General features: G+C 34.0%; 1 protein-coding gene across 3 annotated transcripts in view; it reads right to left on the reverse strand.

Moving 5' to 3' along the window:
- The window catches only part of IQGAP2 (IQ motif containing GTPase activating protein 2), a 310,948-nt gene that overhangs the window by 19,428 nt on the left and 267,121 nt on the right, over window positions 1-24,399 (reverse strand). For 2 of the 3 annotated variants that reach the window (XM_031966273.1, XM_031966291.1), the window contains exons 24-31: window positions 22,504-22,728; window positions 18,732-18,872; window positions 18,280-18,364; window positions 17,280-17,512; window positions 10,989-11,121; window positions 7,397-7,499; window positions 6,851-6,874; window positions 6,244-6,382 (exon numbers count right to left, since the gene is read on the reverse strand). In XM_031966273.1, coding sequence (XP_031822133.1) covers window positions 6,244-6,382; window positions 6,851-6,874; window positions 7,397-7,499; window positions 10,989-11,121; window positions 17,280-17,512; window positions 18,280-18,364; window positions 18,732-18,872; window positions 22,504-22,728 — 1,083 coding nt within the window. The remainder of the gene's footprint in view (window positions 1-6,243; window positions 6,383-6,850; window positions 6,875-7,396; window positions 7,500-10,988; window positions 11,122-17,279; window positions 17,513-18,279; window positions 18,365-18,731; window positions 18,873-22,503; window positions 22,729-24,399) is intronic. The other variant, XM_031966282.1, reaches the window with a different exon arrangement.

Raw genomic sequence — 24,399 nt, forward strand, 5'->3', positions numbered from 1 at the left:
TCTTCTCTTTTATAACAATGAATAAATGGGGGAGGGGGTAGGTGGGAAGAGAGACAAAATTCAGTAAAACTAACCAACAGCTAACTGAGTCTAACTGTATAAGCAATGGTCCACATCCACCACAATACACTTGTTGTTGCTGCTCAGCTGTTTGTAATAGCACTTGAGATTTTTTTTGGCAAAGATGCTAGAATGGTTTGCTACTTCCTTCTCTAGTTTATTTTACAGATGAAGAAACTGAGGCAATTAGAGCTAAGTGATATGCCCAGAATCACACAGCTAGCAAGACTGAATTTGAAAAATCCAATTAAAAAAAAATTCCTGATTCCAGGCCCAGTCCTTCATCCTCTAAGTCATGTGGCTGCTGCCTTTCATTATGCAAAGAGGAGGAACGTGAACTCTCTCCTTTCAACTTGTCACATGAATTTCTTTATTGGTAACATGTGGCAGTCTACTCATTAACACACAATGACTTTAGAGTGACTTACAACTTAAATTTTTTGGAGCAATGATTGCAGTTGCTCTTTGCTGGTTGGTCTGTATGGAGACAGTCGATTCAGAAAAAAATTGCCACATCAGTAGCAACTTGTTTCCTGCATAATCAAATTTAATCAATTTTATTTTTAATGCTATTTTTGCTGCTGCCCATTTTTAGAATCTTTTAACTCTCTTAGTATTCAATATAATAGAGATTTGAAGTTTTTATTTGCTATAAGCCTTTTTTGGTTTCTTATCTGGAGCTAAATTTTCCAGCTTTTTTTTTTTTTTTTTTGCACTATCCTTGCCTAAATCCATTTGTATACGGAAGTCTTAAAGTAAATGCTTATTTGATTTGAAGGATCTTATCGGAATCTTTATAGAATTCTTCTACCTTAACTTCTACAAGGAGTGCTGGTATCTAAGATACCATATTTTAATGGTTTTCTTTGGCATATATTCAATACGATTAGTATAATGAGAGATAGTCGAAGTCTCCCATGAAATTACATTTTCTTGCACATGTAAGGACTAACGCTTGCCAGCCCATTTAACACTCAAAGGAAAACTTGTAAGCTGTCTTTCCATTTAGGTACAATTTCTTTTGGTTTCATTTAAAGTGAGAACAACAAGACTTATAACAATCTGGTCCCTATAGCAATTTCCTCCCCTCAATTGACAAGGATCTTATAAAGTATCAACAATCAGTTTAAAATTTTTTTTGTTGGTTTGTTTGTTTTGTTTTGTTTTTTAGCACACTCTTCCACCATCAGTATAGGAAAGGAAAGGGAATCAAAGACCATCTTAATATATTTATTTTTTTGTTTTAGAAGTTACAAGTGTCTAAAGAATTAATTACCAGCTGACCATCTAGCTGATAATGCAGTAGTTATGTTGCTACTAGAAAATCAGTCTTTTTGCTAAGACAATTGAATCAGACAACATATGCCATGTTCTACATTCTATGTCCCTTATCCCAGTAAAGACTGGAGGGAAGTACATATAGCAGAATGTTTATAACAGTTGTCATTGGAGTGGCAAAGAATTGGAAATTGAGTGAATGGCCATCAACTGCAGAATGGATGAACAAATTGTGGTGTATGAATGTAATGGTATACTATTGTGCTATAAGAAATAATGAGCAAGCAGAGTTCTGAAAAACCTAAGAAAGACTTACATGAACTGATGCTGAGTGAAGTGAGCCAATCCAGGAGAACGCTGTACCAAATAACAGCAAGATTATGTGATGATCAACTATGATACACTTAGTTCTTCTCAGCAATACAATGATCCAAGACAATTCCAATAGACTCAATGGAAAATGCTATCCACATTCAGAGAAAGAACTGTGGAGTTTGAATGCAGATTAAAACAGATTATTTTCACTTTTTTGTTTTTTCTTTCTTGTGCTTTCCCCCTTATCTTTTGGTTCTTTCACAAGATGACTACAATGTGAAAAATGTTTAGCGTGACTGTACATGTATAATCTATAACAGATTGTTAATTGTCTTGGGGAAAGGACAGGAGAAAGAGGGAGGAAGCAAAATTTGATACTCAAAACCTTACAGAATTCTAACAGATTGTTAAAAATTATCTTTACATGTAATTGGAAAAAATAAAATACTATTAAGTGGGGGGAAACTATGGAGGGAAGTATATTGTCATATTTCTTCTTTGGGGCTAAGTCTGGCATGACCTTTTATTAAATGATTTTTGAGTGCTAACTTTTTATATGACACTGTAGTAGGTACAAAGATAATGCCATTCTTGTCCTGATGAGAGTTAATAATATAGATGGGGTGCTTTAGACATGTATACAAAAAAGAAGGGGACATATGGCTTACATAATAATACAATTAAATAATTTCAGTACTTTTATTTCTCCATCACCTCTCATTCCTTTGCGATTCAGTTCCAATATTTACTACTCCACTGAATCTGCTCTCAGGAATGCCACAAAAAACTTTCTAATTTCCATGCATAATGTGTCTGTCCCCAGTCCTCATCCTCCTTAATTTCTTGATCTCTCTCTCTTTTTTTTTTTACACATTTCTGACCATGCTCCCCTTGTTAGAAAAACTCCTTCACTTGACTTCATATACTACTATTTATTCGCGCCATCAAATATTTTTTTTAAGCACTTTGCAAACAATAGGTTCATAATAAATGTCTGCCATTTTTATTTAACTCTTTTATGGAACTCCATGTTCCAAGAAGGCAGAAAGCAGCAGTGTCTTGTGCATAGTAAGTATTCAATCAGTATTTTGTTGAATGAAGGTCACTATGGGAATGTTTAGATGTAGTTAGAAGCCTAGATGTCACAGTTATGGCGATAGGAAGATGGGCCCTCAACCACTGCTTTAGCCTGGGTAGCTTTATATTAATGTGCTCTGCCCAAGCAGAGTACTCCCCCTCACCAAAAAAAAAAAAAAAAATCATGGAACTGAGTTAGTTGAGTAGATTGCATAAATCTGTTCTGTGAGTGGGACAAGGGAAAAATGCTTAAAACAGGATGATTTACTGGGAACATTCAGACAACCAAGGATGACTCACAACCACAAACTCCTTTTGTTCTTTTCACTCATATGAGAATTGCTCTCACAAGGTTTGGAGCAGCTGTTTTGCAGGGGGACAGACCTAAACAGCTCAACAGCCTGGATGTTGTATTGCTCGACAGTGGGAAGAGAGGAAGTGATTTTGAGATCAGGATAGACAGGATGATGGAATTTTCTGCTAGATTAGAAAAGTATTTTTAAACAAGGTCTTGGGAGAGAATACATCGGGAGGAGGGAGGTAAATAGCTTATAAAGAAGTAAAGATCATTAGTAGAATGTATTTTAAACAAATCATAACTTATATAAGTTTAGTATTAAGTGATTGGGCTAGTCTAGCAATACAGTGATGAGTAATATATTTAATTGTTTAAAGACCATATTTTAAGAGAGAGTTCAATATCCCCAGACACTTAATAGCCCTGTGTGACCCAGGGTAAATCAATTAACCCTGTTTGTTTCACTGTAAAATGAGCTAGAGAAGAAAATGACAAGTCACATTTCAGTATCTTTGCCAAGAGGAAGCCACATGGGAATTGGACATGACTGAATAACAACAATTTGAAAATAATTTTCATTATTTGCTACAGGAGTTTAATGGCTGCTAAATTATGAAATACACCATTCTCTCTGAAGAATTAAAAATGAGCCCCATAACTTAGAGATGAGATGCAACGTGGTATAATGGATAGACTTGGAGTCAGGGAGAACTGGACTGGATTCTAATATGTTTATATTATTTTTTATATATTTATATTTTTATATTTATTCATTTATTGTTTTTTTATATATTTATTTATTTTATTTATTTATATATTTTGTTTGTATGTATATATATATTCTCTTTAAGACTGTAAAATTACAGAGCATGTCCTGGCCCATATCAGTTGAGGGAATTTTCCTGTGCTATTATGTCACAGGTCAGATACCCCAGAAAAAAAAAATTGACTCAGGGGACAATGAAGGAAAAAGATATCATCGATGAAACATGACTAAAAAGGAAGATGTGACAAGAGTGAGAGATAATAGTGGGAATATCCTTGTGTTGTCAAGAGAAAGAGATGAAGGACATCACTGAGAACAGACCCCCTTTGTAGAACTTATGGAAGGAAAAGGACAAGAATCATCCAGGCAGGACTGGCAAAGATGGCAGCAACATCCACATCAGTAGGATGACTGATCCATTAGAGTAATCTAATGACAATCACAGCTAACTCTGACAACTAAATTGAATAGTCAACTTAGAAGTATAAATTAGAAGTATAAAACCATCACAGGCTTAATGATACAGTGTTATTTATTTTGACACTGTAACATTAAGCCTGTGAAGATTTTATACTTCTAATGCTCAACCACAGCAGAGATCTACTAGGGAGGTATTTGTCATTTCATTGATGTCTTTTAAAAAGGTGTTTGTTGATATACATACCCTCTCTCCATTGTACTTTCCTTGGTAACCATGGAAAACAGCTCAGGAAAACTGATTGACAGTTCCCATCTGATAGTGTGCATATACACACGTGTATATGTATGTATGTGTATATGTATATAAATATATGTATATAAGCAACTCAGCTCCTGTAATTTCCTACCTCCTCTACCAAGAGGAAGAAAATAAGTTTCACCATCTTTTCTCCAAGACCAAGACTGGTCATTATAATTAGTGGCTTAGGTGTCCAAGCATCTAGGTGACTCAGTACATAAATCCTTAGATATGGAGGCAGGAAAACTCAGCTTCAAATCCAGGCTGATGATGACCCTGAATCACTTTAATGTCTCTTTACCTGAGTATCCTCATCTGCAAAATGGGGATAATAATAGCCCCTACTTCCTAGAGTTGTCGTGAAGGTAAAATGAGATAAAATTTATAAAGTGTTTTGTAAACCTTAAAGTATTATATGAATACTAGATATTATTCTTTATTATTTTAGTATTGTTTTCATTCATGTTATTGTGACCATTGTTCTCTTGAGGTCATGCTTTCTTTGGAAAACAACAGCTCCCATTAGATGAGTTTAGGATCATAGGATTTAGTTTAAAGTAATCATGGAGACTCTAACAATCTAATGTTCATAGATGAGAATGTGATGCCCTAAAAAGGTGATTAAGTGAATATCAAAATAGTTCCCTTTTGCATTCTGGGGAGGGAAGGAGGAATTTTGCCTTTAGAATGAACTTAAGCATACATACAGTGAGAGATCTTATGTCCCATACTCACTTGGCTACTCAATTCTGTTACTCAATTAATGGTAGGAATAGGGTCTCATAAACTGGGACTCTGAAATTATGAAATACCAAATAAAAATTAGGCCTTCCCTCACCACTTAAGATACAAACACCTAAACACCTTGAGACAGGAGTTTTTATTTATTTTTTTTTTTTGTCATCCTTCTCTCAGATCACTCAAGGAGTACTGTAAAAAATGTAACTGAACGAAATTTTCTGGGCTCTTTGTGAAGTTTCAATTCATGATATATATCTATCCAGTGAATCAAAAGAACTTTGTGAAAAATTAAATGAAGGTGTCTTGCTCATATTAGAAACAATAAGAATAATTTAACTTAAAAATATAAATTAGTGAACTGAGTAGGATCATTCCAATCTGAAGCAGATGAATGGCAAGACATAACTATTATTTATCTGACAACCATATATTAAAGATTTAGAGATCTAAAGTAGTGTTTAATATGTATACAGAAGCACTGTTGGATGGAGAACTGTTTCTCAACTTAAATATTTCAAGTTAAATGTATCCCACAAGATTATCTAAATAAAAAAGTACAAACATTTAAGCTGCATTGGTGTAAAGATGATGATGACATCATATAATCTATCTGTCAACAATATGAATTTACATAGAAGATTAAATTTATGTTCAAACAACTTCCTCACCAATCTTATTTCCAAGATAGATTTTCCTGTGATCATGAAATGACTCTCATGGGCCAAAACCATCAATTCTACTTCTTATAGGAAACAGGTAAAGTTATGAGAAATATTAAAGACCAAAAAGAAAAAAAAAGTTTTTTTAAATTGTTAGTCCTATGGGACTCTATGTTTGACTAAGCAACTGATGTATGAAGACAATGTATTTTTAAACTCTCAGATTTATGAAATATGTTTGTTTTTTCTCCTTGAAATTTAGTCATGAGTTTCACAACTTAAAATTCACTTGTCATAAGAAAAATAAATATTGCAAATACAAAATGCTTACGTTATCATGAGACCTTTGAGATCTATATCTTCTCCTTTTAAATCATACTTGCTAGTCAGTGAAAGTGAAATTTCAGTCTTCAAGAGCTGATTTAGTGTATTTTCCTTGTTAGGGTCATTGGGATCAACTGCTCCTTCCCCTGTAGGAAAAACAAAGATTTATTTTTCTAGCTCACTTACTTATTACAATAGCACGATTACTGAAATGTATATGAAAAAGGATTTCTCAAAAATATAAAACTCTTATCCAATTACTAAGAAAGTGTTTAAACAAACTATTTTCTCATATGTCTATCTGAAAATAATGTTCAGTTTCTTAGGGTATTTATCTATTTGGATTATTATTTAAAAATAAAACAACAACAACAAAATCACTAAAAAAACAACACTATCATGCCTTTATGAAAATATCTTAAAAATTTTGTTCTTAATGGTTGAAAATTTAAAAAAAAAAACACGTGTGTGTGTGTGTGTGTGTGAATTACTTGGTGACAAACAGAAGATGACTATTATAATCTGGTAAGACATTCAAGTCAGCCTAGCCAAAGTTAGCACTTTGAGGGAAAACGAGGGAGATAACATATACCAGGTCAAAACATCACTCCTACCTTGAGCACCACCTCTCTTCCACCCTGATGAAAGCAGTCCAAGACGTTAAAAGCATTTGGAAGACAAAAATTTACAGCTAAGTAGCGCAGTGGATAGAGCACCAGTCCTGAAGTCAGCAGGACCCGAGTTCAAATCTAACCTCAAACATTTAACATTTCCTAACTGAGTGACCCCAAGCACTTGACCCCAACTGCCTCAGCAAAAAATAAATAAATAAAAATAAAAAAGTACAAAAAAACTTACAGCACAGTGTCAAATATTTCAACATCACAAACTGATTTGATTTTATCAGTGGAAATGATATTAAGGAAGAGATATTAGTATCTACTTTGTTATTGAGCCTTAAGAACCTTAGGACCTTTGCCTTTGATTTTTAATTGAAACCTTGCATATGCTTTCTCTTTGCATTAGGATGGGAAGTCCTTGAGAGTAGGTACTATCTTGATTTTCTATTTGTACACCCAATGCTTAACACCTATTACTTCATAATACTTCATTGGTTCATCCATTCATTTCTTCATGATTAGTTAAAAAAAAAATCTTACCAAGAAAAGATTCTACATCAGGGACTTCTCCTAGACCCTCTAGCAACTCATTCAGTTGGTCATCTTTTTCAGGAGCAATTGCATCTTGGTGTTCTAATAATAGCTTAATATTTAAAAAAAAAAAGACATAAAAACAAAAGTTACATGACTTTATTTCTTAACCTATTACCCAATTTTTAGTCCTTTTCCTTGTTTTTTTTTTTGGACATGTTGGTTCTGTTAAATGTATCTGAGAACTTGAATGTGGAATTGGCATTCAAGAAATGGCAGTGGAAAGAGACTCTTTTTCCTCATTATCTTAGCTCACATGGGTGCAGCAATTATAGTAGCAGGGTATAGGAATCAAAGTTTCCTGATTTAGCCTTGCTACCAATCTTGCAGAACAGATGATTCCCCCCCCCCTTTTTTTTTTTTAAACTTTATGGATGTAGGTTTCTCCATCAAGAAGAGGGTCTAAAACATGATACTTATGAAAGGGAAATAATATTGCCAACTCTCCTGATACTTTGCATACAAGAGGTACATAACATGGTGAGAATTGGATGATATGCTGCTGAGTTACCAAGCAACTCATATACTGGCAAGGGACCCAAGACCAATTCCTGCTGGCAATGCAGCTTTAGTTTCTGCTATGATTTAAGAATTGATTAGACTGAATGCTTCTTTAACAGTTGCCTGTTGCATTTTAAGAGGAACTATTTGCCTTTAGGATGCATGTAAACATTTACCATGAGAATTTTATATTCTATCCCTGCTGTGCTCAAGAGTCAGTGGCTAGTACAATATCTGGCATATAGTAGATGCTTAATAATGCTAGCTAATTGATTGATTCTATCCCCTAAAGTGGATAATAGATAGATTGATGGATGGATGGATGGATGGAGAGAGAGAGAGAGAGAGAGAGAGAGAGGGAGAGGATAATAAAACCATTTCTTAGACTACAGAATTTTTATCTCATAAAGATAGACTCTATAGGGTATTAGAATATTAGAGTAATAGCTAAAACTATATAATTAATATCCTATAGTTTGACAAACAGGGTAGAAAGTGTTTGAAAAGTCTTTTGGAGAGGACCTATTTTGGTTTTTAATTTTTAAAAAAATTATGCATGTACATTCATTTTTTACATATTTCCATGAGTCATGTTGGGAGAGAAAAAATAAGAACAAAAGGAAAAACCACAAGAAAGAAAGAAAAAAACAAGGAAAAAAAGTGAAAATAGTATGCTTTAGTTTGCATTTAGTCTCCATAGTTCTCTCTCTGGATATGGATAGCATTTTCCATCCTAAGTTTGTTGGAATTGCTTTGGATCACTGAACTGCAGAGAAGAGCTAAGTCTATCACACTTGATCATCACACAATATTTCTGTTGCTATGTACCATGTTTTCCTGGTTCTGCTTCCTTCATTCAGCATCAGTTCATCCATGCTTTTCTGAAATCAACCTGTTCATCATTTCTTATAGAACAACAATATTCCATTACTTTCACATACCATAACTTATTCCGCCATTCCCCAACTGATGGGCATCCATTCATTTTCCAATTGTTCAGAGGCAGAGGATTCTATTTTAAAGATAAACTAAGCTCTCAAAGGGCAGATGGTAACACGAATTGAGCCAATGAATCACAATATAAGTATGTATATTTGTAGGCTTCCTTATCTAAAAAAGATCATTTGTAGAACTCTTTCCAAATCATACTTCCTTTTACATTTCTGCTTTCAGTTTATCATATGATGGAATCTGAGACAATCCTTAGGTATGCTTCACATGATTTGGCTTATTAAGAAGTAATATGAATAATATTCCACAGAAACAATTTACAGATTCTTTTCAATTTACCTATCTATTGACACATATATACCTACACCCATCCATACATTTTAAATCCTCCTTAAATTAAGAATTGAAAATTGACTAGACTTGGATATTTTTTTCCTAAAATAGCACCTTGTTCCATTCTGGAAGGAAGGAATTACTTGTCTTTGGAATGCATTTAAAGACATAAGCAGTGAAGATTTTATGTTCTATTCCTACTCTGCTGAAGTGTTAATGCCTGGAACAATGCTTAATAATATATACTGTATAACTGCATAAGATTCACAATTTTTTTATTATGAAAAGGTATTATTCTATTATGAAATTATTATTACATGTATTACATGTTATTATATTATACATATTATTTTATATAATTCATTATTAAGAAAGGGTATCTCTTTTATTTGAACAATCACCAAATTTCAAGAATTAGAAGGAGCACTGGCAATATCTGTCCCAGCAATAGCTGTGGCAATGAAAAAAATGAAAGGGACAATTAAAAAAACATTAGGGCCTCCCAGAGGACTCCCTATTTGTTGGATGTAAATATATATGGCTTGTCAGGGTAAGAACAGAAGGTAGTCTGCTGCTGACCAATACTTTAAGAGAGCAATGAGAGTATCAGTTAATTTTCTTATGATATCTTTGGAAGATAGAGGAACTCAGGGTCAGAATGTGGTTTATCCCCTAACCCACAAGTTTTGATTCATTAAAAAAAGTTTATGAAGCAAAGAAAAAAATTTTTTCTTTCTTTCTAATAACTGTCACTCAAACTTCACTGATGACAAGATGAGACTACATTGAACACAATGATATTTCATGATTATCCATAGATTTTTAGTTATCTATGCTATACTTGATTTTTAATATTAAGGTTAATCTCATTAAGAATCCCAGAAAGAAATTTAATGCAGGTTCTCTTTAGGAACCGAAACTATTTAGTAAATAAAGATGATTCTACCTTATCTTTTAGAAAATTGCAATATCCCTGAACATTAGAGGAAAAAAAACCAACTCATGATAGGCGTCATTTTCTTCTGTCTTTAAAAGTATGTAAACGGGGAAAGTTATGCCTCCCATTACAGTTCTTTAGAAGAATTTGTTGATAATGACTTATATGATATGCAGACAGATATAGTCTAGAAGTCATATGTATAAGCAAAAGGTATTTCCCTCGATAAAGAGAAGATCCCCTATAGGCTGTTAGTAACAGGGTTAAAATGTTGTCTCAGCTCCCCACATCCTGAATGGAGGAAAGTTCTTATCTGTCAAAGTCTAGAGAGGATTTCCGAGGGAAGAGAGGTCAGGATAGGTTAAAAAGTGGATCATGTTTCTTGTAGTAGGGGGAAAAGAGTATAGTAATGAAGCAAGGAGTGAGTTTCTCCTTTAAGATATACATTCATAATTTGATCTCTTAATCAGGCAGTATAAAAAACTAGTCATTGACTTTTAATTAATTGATTGAACGATAAACAAACAAACAAATGGATGAATAAATAAATAAATAGATAAATAAGTAGTGAGTTGCTTATTTAGGAATTGAAATGGTATAAAGAAATAAGAACAGGTAGGTTTATGTTCAAGAATTTTAGGAAATAAAAATAAACATAAACTTATGTATACATGAACACAAAACTTCTCTACAATATTCACTTTTCCTCTAATATCTACTCTCCCCAAAAACAAACCAAAAAAATGCCTAAAGATAGCTGAAAATACACATTGATGGCACTGTTCATTTTTCATGCCAACTTACTCCCTTTCTACTTACAGAATGAGTGTTGATGATCTCTTCTATTGATATGTATATGATGGGTTTGCTGACTGTGACCATGTCTGTATATTCATCAATATTAAACTTATCTTCAGGCTCAGGGACATTACATGCTTCCTGGAAAAAGTTTCTAAAAAAGAAGAAAAGATAAGATAATAACACAAAAATGGACTAGTTGAACAGTTTCATCAAAATAATGTTCAGAGAATGTGTCTCTTGGACAAGGCAGGACATCTTCCTTTATCTGCCTCTTGAAGGATTCTCTATCAGAACCTCTTATCTCTGGGATATGGTATACCTTCCTCAGCTTATTCACATTTGCCAACATTATATATATATATATATAAAGACCTCTCTACATCTCTGAGGCTCATCTGGAGGGTAACTAGAGAGATGGGGATTCTTCTATTGAACTTATGTTTCAAAAAAGGAAAACGAATAGTAGAAGACTTTTTGAGGAAACCAAAGGATTTCAGAGCTACTTCAAATGAAAGAAAGGACAAGAAAATTAAGATATAAGTTTAACTTTTTAAAATGTTACTGGATATTTAAGTCAAAAGTCTAAAAAGACACAGGACTCAGCTCTGAAGGAGAAAGTGAAGCAGGTGACCTTGCACAGTCCTCCTTCACTCAAATCCGGTCATTTACTTGTCATTGCATCACCTCATCTCACTTGTCTGGGTTATCTTCAAGAACTAAGGACACACACAACTAGAAACAACGAGGCTAACAAAAGAGATGCACAATGTACTATATACCAATCCATTTTTCAAATAGTTATTTCAGTTCTTAGTGGTCTTCTGTCTCTGACAGATCTAGATTCAAATTCTGCCTATGATATCTACGAACTTGTGTGACCATAGACAAGTCATTTGATGAGTTTCAGATAATTATCTAAGAGAAAATGAACAGATAGGTTGCGATCTTCAGTGAAAAAGAGTTAAATTACAGATCCCTGAAGTACAAACACTAAATCCTGGAGAGTGCCTATAAGTGAGACTTGTGGGGACAGCCAGACTTCTATTCTACAAAAACTAAGGACCAGTTTTTTGAAGAGACCTCTGGACTTCTGAGGACTCAACACCAGGCATTTTGGAAGCACTGGAAAAGTCATGATGCAAATCTTGCCTTAAGTGTGTCATGTCATCATAGTGGACTATATTTGAGAGCTAGAAGAGTCCCGAGTCACACCATTCCCTATTAGACCCATGGAAGTTGAGGGAGAGTGATTAAGTGACTTAGCCCTGGTCATGCAACTAGTTTGTGTTTTGAGGTTTAGATTTCTTGACTTCAAGTCTAGAGTATTAGCTACTATGATCTATTGCTCTAACTTCTCTACCCCTTCCCTGCAATTTCCAAGACTTGTTTAATCTGAACCGAAAACATTAACATTCATCAGAATTATAACTGACAGAGGCATTTCTGAGCAGAACAACTGGCCTATCAGACAAGAATAACTGAAAACTCTTATATATGTCCTGCTCTGTTTCATAATAGACATCATTAGAAAGTTCCCTACTATCTATTCTGTGTATGGTGAAAATTCCTGATCTATTGTTGGGAACTAAAAAGATAGGAATGCTCAGATATAGAATTATTTTCCTTCAAATGAAAAGACCTAACTCAAATTCTTCTATGCATTTTAAACTCTTGTATTTGACTGTAATTTCCTTTCTAACAGTTAAGTCAATCAGTATTATGTTAGGTCAGGAAAAAGAGATAGCAAGATTGCACAAAACTGATTTATCCAAATTAGATTTATTGAAGGATATTTTTCATATTTCAGCCAAAGTCTTAGTGAAGTGCCATAGATCTCTAAGTCTCTGTTAGGTCAACAGGCATACATATGTTAGGGAAGGGGAGAAAAAAGATTAGAAGCTTAAAATGGCTTCCTGGCTTTTCTCTTTAATACAGCAAAAAGTCTCATTTTTGCTGAATTAGTTTGTTTCCCAAAGTTCTATGAGAGTGCTTATTATTCTCTGTTACCTTCACTTTCATATTAATCCTTGAGACCTTTGGGCATTATCATTGATTGAAGGAATGATGAACAAAACAAAGGAACGAAGAGAAGAATCAAAATCATTCCACAGCTAACTTTGAGCTTGGTCTCATAGACATAAGGATCTTACATCGGTACCAAGAAACTCTCCAAGAGCCCAAGGTCCTACTCTCTTGTAGACGAACTCTTAAACCCTTAAGGGGCTATGTGACAAAACAAAGAATAAAAATGTCAAAGTTTACTTGTAATCTGAATTTTTTATTCAACCCAAATCCTGAATCACTCTCCAGATTCTAAAACATACTATAAGTACAATAAATGGGTTAATATTTTGCTTAAAGGTTTTTTGTTTAATTCTTACATATTTTTAAGATAGAAGGGAAGATCTGAGAATGAGAATTTATGTATTTACTTTTAATGCTAGGAAAATCCATGGAAGAAAATCTGGATAATAAAGGATTCAGGGAAAAAAAATACATCCCTCAAGGCATAAAAAAAGAGGAGGGGGCGGGACTTTCAAAGAATGTATAATATATTTCCTTATACTTTTTTAATGACATGTATAACTAACTTATGGTGATCAAAATTTTATACACTCTATGCAATAAAGTCAACATAAGTACCATTTTCAAATGTTGGGCAATGAGGCTTAGATTAAAAAAAAAAAAAGATTTATACATATAGGAATGTGCTCGTAATCACAAGGAATGTAATAATTTCCCTTTTCCTAAATTTCTCTAGGTAAAAAGCAGAAACCAATAAAAAAGAATTTTTCTATACTTGCCTAAAGTACCAAACTGAGACAAGTCAACAAAATAAAAGCCAAGATTATCAAGTGTTAAAGAGAACATTAGTATGAGATATGCTTCTGACTGCACAGATTCTTTTCTTGTCTATAAGTGATCATTTAACACATATTTTGGGATTAAGTCCTTGACAATTGGATGGTACACCGGATAAAGTGTTAGTCAATTAGTACGAATTGAGTTCAGATCTGATCTTAGACACTTAATAGATATGTGACTGGGCAAGACTTAGCTCTGTTTGTATCAGTTTCCTCATTGGTAAAAATGAAAGAGAATGAGATGGCAAACAACGTCAATATCTTTGCCAACAAAATCCTCAATAGACCCCTGAAAAAAGTTCTGATTGAAAATGAACGAACAACAGTGACAATTGAACAGAATATTCTAGCTCACAAATCGCTGTGCTTAACATTCTGAAGGTCATAGAAAGGACATGCATTACACACCACCTTTAGTATATGCAACAAATTGGATTTTCCCAATCCATCAAATCAAAACAAATTGTTTCCTCTAATTGTTTCCTGCAGATGAGACAGATTCTTCCTGAGTGGGAAAGTGTTCTTTAAAAAAGGAGAGAGAAATAGATCATACCCATTATTATTGTAAGAAGGGAAATATGAATCCCTGGAATTTTCTCACTAAAGACAAACCCATATTAATGGTAGAAAGATTATTTCATTTAGTATTTTCAAAGGAAAAAAACCTCAGTTCTGAATGATTTAATATAAATGTTTGGCTTAAATTACCTTCATAGTTAAGAAACTTAATGCAATCACAAGTGAGACAATATGAAACCAAATTATTAAGCAAAGAGCTTACTCTGTTATTATAATAAAATCAAAGGGAGAATTTTCTACTCTTCTATTAAGCTAAAATTCTGATTTATGGCCTAATATTTGAAATTAAAGATCTATGGGCTAAAACTTAAAAGTATTTTGCCTTCTGTTGACTTAATTACTAAGAGGTTATTTGCTTTTAACACACTGAGTTGGACAAGCAAGAAGGGGAATGCAAAGGAATCACCATTGTAACCTATTTTATAACCTATTTTTAAAACAAAGAAATCCCCACAAAAAATATGCCTTTATGTAAATTCCCTTGGCAGTTCTTAAGTACTTAATATCTACAAAATATCATTGGCAGGCATTGAGGAAACATAGGTGGATGAGACACAGATCCTGCTTCCCTGAGAATAATAAAAATAAGGGGAAGATATAGACAAATGGCTATCATTAAAGAGAGAATGTGATAAATGTAAATAAGAAATGCAGAAAAGTGGTATCAAGAGATTTGAGAAATTGCTTTTATTTGAGTATAGCAAGGAAATCTTCATTAAAAAACAAAAAAGCTATCCAGGGTTAGGCTTGAATTAAGGAAAGAATGGTATTGGCCAAGACCGTCCTGCATATTTAGACTTAGTTTTTCCTGACACTAGGCCCAGTGTTCTAGTTACTTGCCATCTAGTTATTTGATAATGATAAGTTAGAATTAAAATGGGAAAGATCTTGAATACCAGAATGCAGATTTATATATTTATTTAATAGGAAATAGGACTTTGAAAATAGAAGTGACATGATCATCCTTAGAAAGATAATTCACCCAGTGGTATGAAGGATGTGTTTAAAAAAGGTAGAAGAATTAGAGGCAAGAAGACCTTTTATACCAGTCTAGTTAAGAATTTATAATGGCTTAAATTATAGCAGTTACAATGGAAATAAGAGGATACATTGAAGAGACTGAAAAAGTATCAAAATAGAATCTATAGGATGTAGCAAGTGGAATTAGTGGAGGAAGGAAAAGCCAAAGATGGCTGAAAAATTACAATTCTGAGTGACTGGTAATTTCATTAATAGAAATAGAAAATTTAAGGGGACAGTTTTAGGAAAAAATAAAATCAGCCATCTGGTCTCCTGGTCTTTCTCTATTCCATTTCATTTTCCTCTCAACTATCAATGTGATCTTTCTCATAAGTGTAGTTCTGACCAGATTTCCTACTGCTCAATGAACTATAGTCACTCCTGATTATCTCTGCCTTCAAAAAACAGTTTTTGTTTACCACTTAATGCTCTTCATAATCTGGTCCTTTCTACTGTTCCAGTTCTCCTTATACTTTACTCCTTCTCACTAACTTCAAGATCCAGGTGTAACAGTTTACTTAACATTACATTCTGTGTCTGATTTATGTGCCTTAGTACTGGCTCCCCATGAACCTGGAATGCTCTCTTTTCTGATCTCTGCCTCTTAGTCTCCCTAGTCTCCTTCAAGACTCTGATCAAACCCTATCTTCTGTAAGAGTCTCTTTACCTTCTAATGTCTTCCCCCTTGAAATTACTTTCCATTTATATCCTATAAATCTTGCACATAGCTACTTACTTATATGTTGTTTTCTTCTTTAGGATGCAAGCTGCTTGAGGACAGGGACTATTTTTGCCTTTTTTTATGAACATATAATTTAACAGAGTTTTTAGTACATATTGATATTGACAGATCTGAGATTTTAATAGGATGTACGTGTGAAGATAGCCATTTAACTCTTGGTTATCTGGAACTAGAGCTCTGGGGAGAGTTTGGAAGTAGAACTATAGATCTGAAAACAGAAAACCAAAGCCATGGGAATAGATGAGATCTCACAAAGAAGAAAAGAGCACTAAGGACAGAGCTTCCACGAGGAGTATGAGGAACCAACAAGGGAGAATTTAAAAAAAAAAAAAAAAAAAAAAAAAAAAAAAAAGATATAGGTTGGAGAATGATAAAAAGAGTCTGGAAAAAGAAGTATCAAGAAATGGTTCCAGGGCGGGTATCAAATGCATCAAAGATCAAGGATGAAAAAAAAAATACAATTAGTGATAAAGTAGATCATTTGTGTCACACCTTGAAAGGAGCAATAAAGCCAGATTGACTGAGAAGAATGGGTAATGAGCACAATTAGAAGCAGTAAACATAACTATTCTTTAGCCATAGGGAAGATGTGACCCAAGGTGAATGGGAGAAATATTTTGAAAGGCAATATAACATGGTAGAAGATATATTTCACTTCAGGCTGGAGGATTTAGGAATAAATTCTATTTATGCTTATTAACTAAGAAATACTCATGGGCAATTCAAATTATTCTGGGGGCATCAGTTTCTTCATCTCTAAATATGGAATAATAGCTGCATTATCTTATAATTTTGTTGTAAGAATCAAATAACAAAATATACATCTAGCTTTCTATCCAATTAAGGAAGCTATAATTATTGTTATTAAGATGGCTTCAATTCTCATCTTTCATTTCCAAGTAGGTTCAAATGGATTTGAAATAATAACTTCCTCCAGTTCTTTTCTTGATCCTTGTCTTGCCCCAAACTGGCAAAGAGATATAGAAAGAATCCTAAACCATTATAGAGTTTCTTGTTTTCTCATCCATGTTAATTTTTGATCACACAAAATGGATTTGTTTCCCCATAGAAAAGTTTTCTTCCCAACCCACTGGTTATCCATACCTGAACTTCTCATATGTCTCTGATAAATAATTGTTCATTGATGAAAGATGGTCATTTTCACCTTCAAACATCTTGTTTGAGGCAGCATGCTGTAAAACTTTGGCCACTGACCCCAAGTTTCTCCTTTGGTCAGGGTGTATCTGACCTCCTGCTGTCATGTCAATGATGTCAAAGCCATCTGGAGCAACAATTGCTGGATTCATATACCGATAATAGAGGAGATTTCCTACAATCTGCAGACGTGAAAGGAAAATGGACCTCTTAAGGAAATTAAACTCAGCTTTAGTTTTTCTGTGATTAAAAAACAATTTCAATATTTGCTAACAATTTCTCAAAGAAATAGAACACCTTTCTGAGTCTCTTAAAAACTTAGATCTCAAGTGGAGAGAGCATTGGATCTGGAATTAGGATCTGGATTCTGATAAAATCAGCTGAAGGAAGGTAGGTTCATAGGTTCTTTGGCCTGTAAGGAAGATTTCATTGCAGTAGGAAAGCCCCTCCAGAAATGTAGAACAGCATTTTCTCTGCATCTTTTTGTTTTAAAGAGGTATCTGGAACATTAATTGTTTAAGCTAACTTGTCCATGATTACATAGTCAATATATATCAGGAGACTTGAAACTGGCTTTTCATGACTAAGAACAGTCCTCCAATCAGGGTACCATGCTGTCTCTACTAGATTAGTTATTTATAGAGATAAGTGCTTATTGTTCCTCTCAAAAAGAAGGCCATAACAATATTCAATAGGATATAAAGAAATTGATTATTATCAGCACAATTAAGAATCATAATAAATTGTGAGAAATAAAATGATCTAAGCACTCACTATACACTCACATATATTTCTAAGTACACATAAATATGTATGTGTGTATGTTTGTTGTGTGTTATGTTCACATAATTTAAACAGACTTTATATAAATGTTTTTGAAAACTTGCAAAATGGCATCCCATCACTTCTGGTCTATGTCCTCCAAACAAGATAAAATAAAAAAATCTACCTTCAAAAGCTCATCTTCAGTTGCATCAGGGAATTTCTTATGGAGGGAATTCTTCAGAACTTTGGCTATATATCTCATTCCATAGCTACATATAAAAGATTTGACAAAAGAAAAATAAAACTGAATAAGACAAAGTCATAGAAATTGTCATAGTTAAGCAAAATTAAATCTCTTTCTAAAAGAATCTAAATGTGAAATGAGATATTGGAATCAGCCACTCTCTGACTAAATCATAATTTTAAGGTTTTTCTTGAGCCAAGACATAGAAAAGTGCTCCCTCTATTGGAAAGAAAAGTTATTCAAAGAAGTAAACAGCATTGGATTTCCCTTAAAATACTCAGTAAAAGTAAAATAAATAAAACTATTTCTTTCTATAATATTTTGGGAGAAAGTTTAAGAAACTTTCTAGGAAATATTAAGGGAGTATTCTGGATTCATAACTTGTCACTTACGGTATTTGATCCAGGGAAGAAAATATTGAGTCCAAGACTTTATCAGTTACTCTTCGCAAGTTTTGAATAGAAGCCTCTAATTTACTTTTTACTTCAGTGTGTGTTAAGGCTTGTTCTGTTGTGACATCATATGGCAGCTTGCTGAAAACATTAAGAAGTTTTAAGTGGATTACAATAGTGGCTCCCTCTCTTCAGCCAAAATCTTATTCTTTATTCATACAATAATACCTGAAAAATTCATTACAAAGCAAAATTTTGCTCCCAATGAATTCTATCTTCTCCACTAATGCTAATGAAAAAAGGGGAATTTACACAAAGCTGGGCTAAGGGAAGCAGAATTGGGACAAGAGGAAATTGTTGCTCAGAGGTTGCTTGACAAGCCTACCAAGTTTAGCGTTGGTGGCAGCAATAGGAGAAAAACTAGCCTTTCTCTATCAGTACAATGGCAAAGAATTATTTTTTTGTCCTTTTATTTTTTATTTTTTATCTTTTTTTATTATAGCTTTTTATTGACAAAACATATGCATGGGTAATTTTTAAACATTGACTCTTGAAAAAAAAACTTCTGTTCCAACTTTTGCCCTCCTTCCCTCCACCTCTTCCCCTAGATGGCAGGTAGCCCCATACATGTTAAAGTACATGTTAAATACAATATATTTATACAGTTGTCTTGCTTCACAAGAAAAATCGGGATTTAGAAAGAAGGTAAAAATCACCTGGGAAGAAAAACAAAAATGCAAGCAAACAATAACAGAAAGAGTGTAAATGTTATGCTGTGGTCCACACTCATTTCCCAGTGTTCTTTCACTGGATGTAGCTGGTTCTGTTCATTACTGATCAATTGGAACTGATTTGAATCCTCTCATTGTTGAAGAGAGCCAATTCCATCACAATTGAGCCTTATAGACAAAACAGCCAATAACTTTAATTATCTAGTGTTTGACAAACCCAAAGACCCCAGTTTTTGGGATAAGAATGCATTATTTGACAGAAATTGCTGGGAAAATTGGAAATTAGTATGGCAGAAACTAGGCATTGACCCACACTTAACACCGTACCCCAAGATAAGGTCAAAATGGGTTCATAATCTAGGCATAAAGAATGAGATCATAAATAAATTGGAAGAGCATAGGATAGTTTACCTCTCAGACCTGTGGAAGAGGAAGGAATTTATAACTAAAGAAGAACTAGAGATCACTATTGACTACAAAATTGAAAATTTTGATTATATCAAATTGAAAAGTTTTTGTACAAACAAAACTAATCAGGCAAGATTAGAAGGGAAACAATAAACTGGGAAAACATTTTTACAGTCAAAGGTTCTGATAAAGGACTCATTTCCAAAATATATAGAGAATTGACTCTAATTTATAAGAAATCAAGCCATTCTCCAATTGATAAATAGTCAAAGGATATGAACAGACAATTTTCAGATGATGAAATTAAAACTATTACTACAAATATGAAAGAGTGCTCCAAATCACTATTGATCAGAGAAATGCAAATTAAGACAACTCTGAGATACAACTATACACCTGTCAGATTGGCCAGAATGACAGGGAAAGATAATGCAGAATGTTGGAGGGGATGTGGGAAAACAGGGACACTGATACATTGTTGGTGGAATTGTGAACACATCCAGATATTCTGGAGAGCAATTTGGAACTATGCTCAAAAAGTTATCTAACTGTGCATACCCTTTGATCCAGCAGTGTCTCTACTGGGCTTATACCCCAAAGAGATACTAAAAAAGGGAAAGGGACCTGTATGTGCCAAAATGTTTGTGGCAGCCTTGTTTGTAGTGGCTGCCACAGTTTGTAGAAGCTGGAAAATGAATGGATGCCCATCAATTGGAGAATGGTTGAGTAAATTGTGGTATATAAATGTTATGGAATATTATTGTTCTGTAAGAAATGACCAGCAGGAAGAATAGAGAGAGGATTGGCGAGACTTACATGAACTGATGCTGAGCGAAATGAGCAGAACCAGGAAATCATTATATACCTCAACAACGATACTGTTATGAGGATGTATTCTGATAGAAGTGGATTTCTTCAACAAAGACAAGATCTAACTTAGTTTCAATTGATCAAGGATGGACAGAAGCAGCTACACCCAAAGAAAGAACACTAGGAAATGAATGTAAACTGCTTGCATTTTTATTCTTCTTCCCAGGTTATTTATACCTTCTAAATCCAATTCTGAGCAACGAGAAAACTGTTCGGTTCTGCACACATATATTGTATCCAAGATCTACTGTAATCTATTTAACATATATAGGACTGCTTGCCATCTGGGGGAGAGGGTGGAGGGAGGGAGGGGAAAAATCAGAACAGAAGTGAGTGCAAGGGATAATGTAAAAAATTACCCTGTCATGGGTTCTGTCAATAAAAAGTTATTTAAAAAAAAAAAAAGAATTGAGCCTTATATAGTATTGTTGTTGAAGTATAATGATCTCCTGGTTCTGCTCATTTCACTTAGCATCAGTTCATGTAAGTCTCTCCAAGCCTCTCTGTATTCATCCTGCTGGTCATTTCTTACAGAATAATAATGTTCCATAATATTCATATAACACAATTTACCCAGCCATTCTCCAACTGATGGATATCCATTCAATTTCCAGTTTCTAGCCCCTACAAAAAGGGCAATGACAAAGAATTCTTATACAGATTTTCCCCATTTTACAATGAATCCACACCAAAAAAATAAACTTAACTTATATTACAAGTAATGACTTTGAATGAGTCTAAATTTTTAGTTAATTGACTCAGCCATACTTTCTGATTTACCAAGAAGAAGAATAAAATTGTATGTGATACAGAATTCTTACACAGAGAAAATAGTGCTAGAATGAGCTAATAGCTAATTTATTTTTAATTCAGGCTGAGGTAAATTGATGTTACTCATTAAAACTTTATCTCAGCGATTTACAAAGTCATCTATATTTAAGTAGGAGCAAGTAAACCACAACTTATTATTTCTGATTATGTCATTCATAAATACAAGTAATGAAGAGAAGAGGATTATAGATAATTTGTGCTCTAACACTCCATTTTTAACAGAATGGAAGTGTAAAATTGTCAAGATGATCTAGTTAAAGGAAAATAGACAAATTTCAATTATGTGAGAGGTAAGAAGACAAGGAAGGGGAAAGGGGAAAGGAAGAGAAAAAGGAACTGACAAGAGACAGACATTAGATAGAAGGAAGGATGGATACAGAGAGAGAGAGAGAGAGTAGAGGGACTGGGAAGTAAAGAAAGAAGAGGAAGGCAAAGAGATAGGGGGTAAGAGAGGAAGAAGAGAAGAAAGAGAAAAAATATGGAGAAGAGAACAGAAGAGAGAAAAAGGGGGAAAAAAGAAGGATGGGGAGGAAAGAAGAAACATAGAAACAAAGAGCAACTACACATCACATCCACCAATACGTCAAAAGATATATGGATTTACCAGATGTGGGTATTTACTACCTCTCCATCATTTAGAAGATGACCTTTATAAGATGTTGGGATAAAACAAAATAACAACAAAATAGCACCACACATACACACATCATCAAAAAACTCTTCTGGTGACCAGCCAGATGATGGGATGCACTTCTCTGAGATTAGCTAGACTGGTCCTCAGATGCCAGTTCAATGCATTTTTGGCAGTGTGATACTTTAGTGAAGTGTCAGCGAGGCTTTACTAGAGGAAAGCTATTATATATTATGGTTATAATTCAGTTTTTTATGAGGGAAGGGGGAAATAATAGGAGAAAATTAGAAAGTTTTGTCACCTGGCCTCTCCAGTCTGCATTTCTAATTGATTAACCCAAGCTTTGTACACATCCACTGGGTTTGTGTTGATGACAAGAGATTTATCATCAATGATCTCTTTCACCACTGGGGCAAGTAGCTGACGTAGAGTGTTTTGTCCACGGGCTCCCCTGTTGAAGCTGACAACCATCTTGATGACAGTAGGATTTCCAGTGACTATTTCCTGTACCTGATCCACTTTGGATCTATAAGAACCAAAATAAGAATCAAAAAGAGTTTGCTCCTATGACCAAAGAATCCAATTCTCTACTCCATCATATAATTTAGGATTATTTCTTTTTCACAAAAATCAAAGTTCACATAGTTTAAATTGTCATCATTCTCTAGTTCCATCCCTCACTCACAAAGGGGCTAAAGGCATTAAGAATAATTTTTCATTGTTCTTCATTTCACTGGCTCGACTTAGTTAAGAATAAAGCCGACACAAAAATATTGTCCTCACTGATTTTTCTATTCCGTTTGACAAGTATTTATTGAGTTTGTCCTATGCACTGGATACTGTTGTTTTACTTGAGTCTTTCATTTCCAGATTTCTCAAACAAGTTGTCTATGCCCACCATCCCACGCTTTTTAAAAGCCCACTCATAATTTCTTAATATAAGGAAATCTTGCTTTTCCTTCTACTCTTAAAAAAAAAAAAACCTCTTGAAAGTCAACGACTTCCAAATTCACCATATATAGTTTTCTTTTTCCTTGAGTTCCTTGTAACATTTGACACACTGATGACCACATCCCTTTTCTCTTTGCAGAAATCTGGTTTCCCTTACATCTCTGTGACTGTTTCTGTGTTGACTTTTCCAACTATATCCCAAATCCCTAAATGTCTTCAACCAATTTCTCTCCCTCTTTTTGGGAGATGCCATCTATTCCTATGACTTCAATCAATCAACAAACATTTAAGAAGAGTTTAAAATGTTCCAGGCACTGTGCTAAGTGCTGGGAATATAAGGAACAAGTAAAAACAGTTCCTGTCCTAAAGGTGTTTACATTCTAATGGGAGAGGCAATACATAATAATAACTATAGCCAAGTTACAAATAAATGGGAAGGATCCAGTAATTAGAAAAAGCTTCCTATGAAAGAGAACCCTTGTGCTGAGTCTTGAAAGGAATTAAAGGTCTTTAAGGTCAGAGGTTTAAACCATATCTTCTATGTGAATGATTCTTAACACTATCAATCCATCTCTGATCTCCCTTTTAAATTATGGTTCGAGTTTTCCACTTGTCCATTGCACAGTGATACTTAGCCATTATACCAGAACCTCTAATTTAGTATTTCTAAAGTTTAATTATTATCTTCTTCAAATAAATTTCTCTTCAAGCACCAAATTTCTCCCCTCCCTTTTTGTCTTCTTTCTTTTCCTTTACTCTTTTCTTCTTCCCTCTCTCAGACATGTGCAGAAGAAGGTAGGTTTGGAAATTGAAAACTTATCCTGCCTTTGGAATTTACAAACTGTGTGACTGCACAAATTCCTCAAGATTAGTGAGGTTCAGTTTACTAATCTGCAAAATGATGGGACTGGATTATAGGACCCAGGAAGTTTCTGACAGCTTCACATTTATGTTGCCATGATTTATTCTTCCCATGAAGTGGGCCCAAGAGCTTTGAGTTGTGTGTGATTACTATAACTAGAAAATACAGTGTTATCTTTAAAAAGAAATCATTTTTCTTTCTCTTTCTTTTTTCTGAGGCAATTGGGATTAAGTAACTTGCCCAGGGTCATACAGCTGAGAAGGGTCTGAGGCCAGATTTTAAATCAAGTCCTTTTGACTTCAGAGCTGGTGTTCTATCCACTGCACTATCTAGCTGCCCCTTTAATTCTTTCTTCTCAAACTCTACATCCCTATAGCTGCTTCC

The sequence above is a fragment of the Sarcophilus harrisii genome, chromosome 1, assembly GCF_902635505.1.
Source record: "Sarcophilus harrisii chromosome 1, mSarHar1.11, whole genome shotgun sequence".
NCBI lineage: Eukaryota > Metazoa > Chordata > Mammalia > Dasyuromorphia > Dasyuridae > Sarcophilus > Sarcophilus harrisii.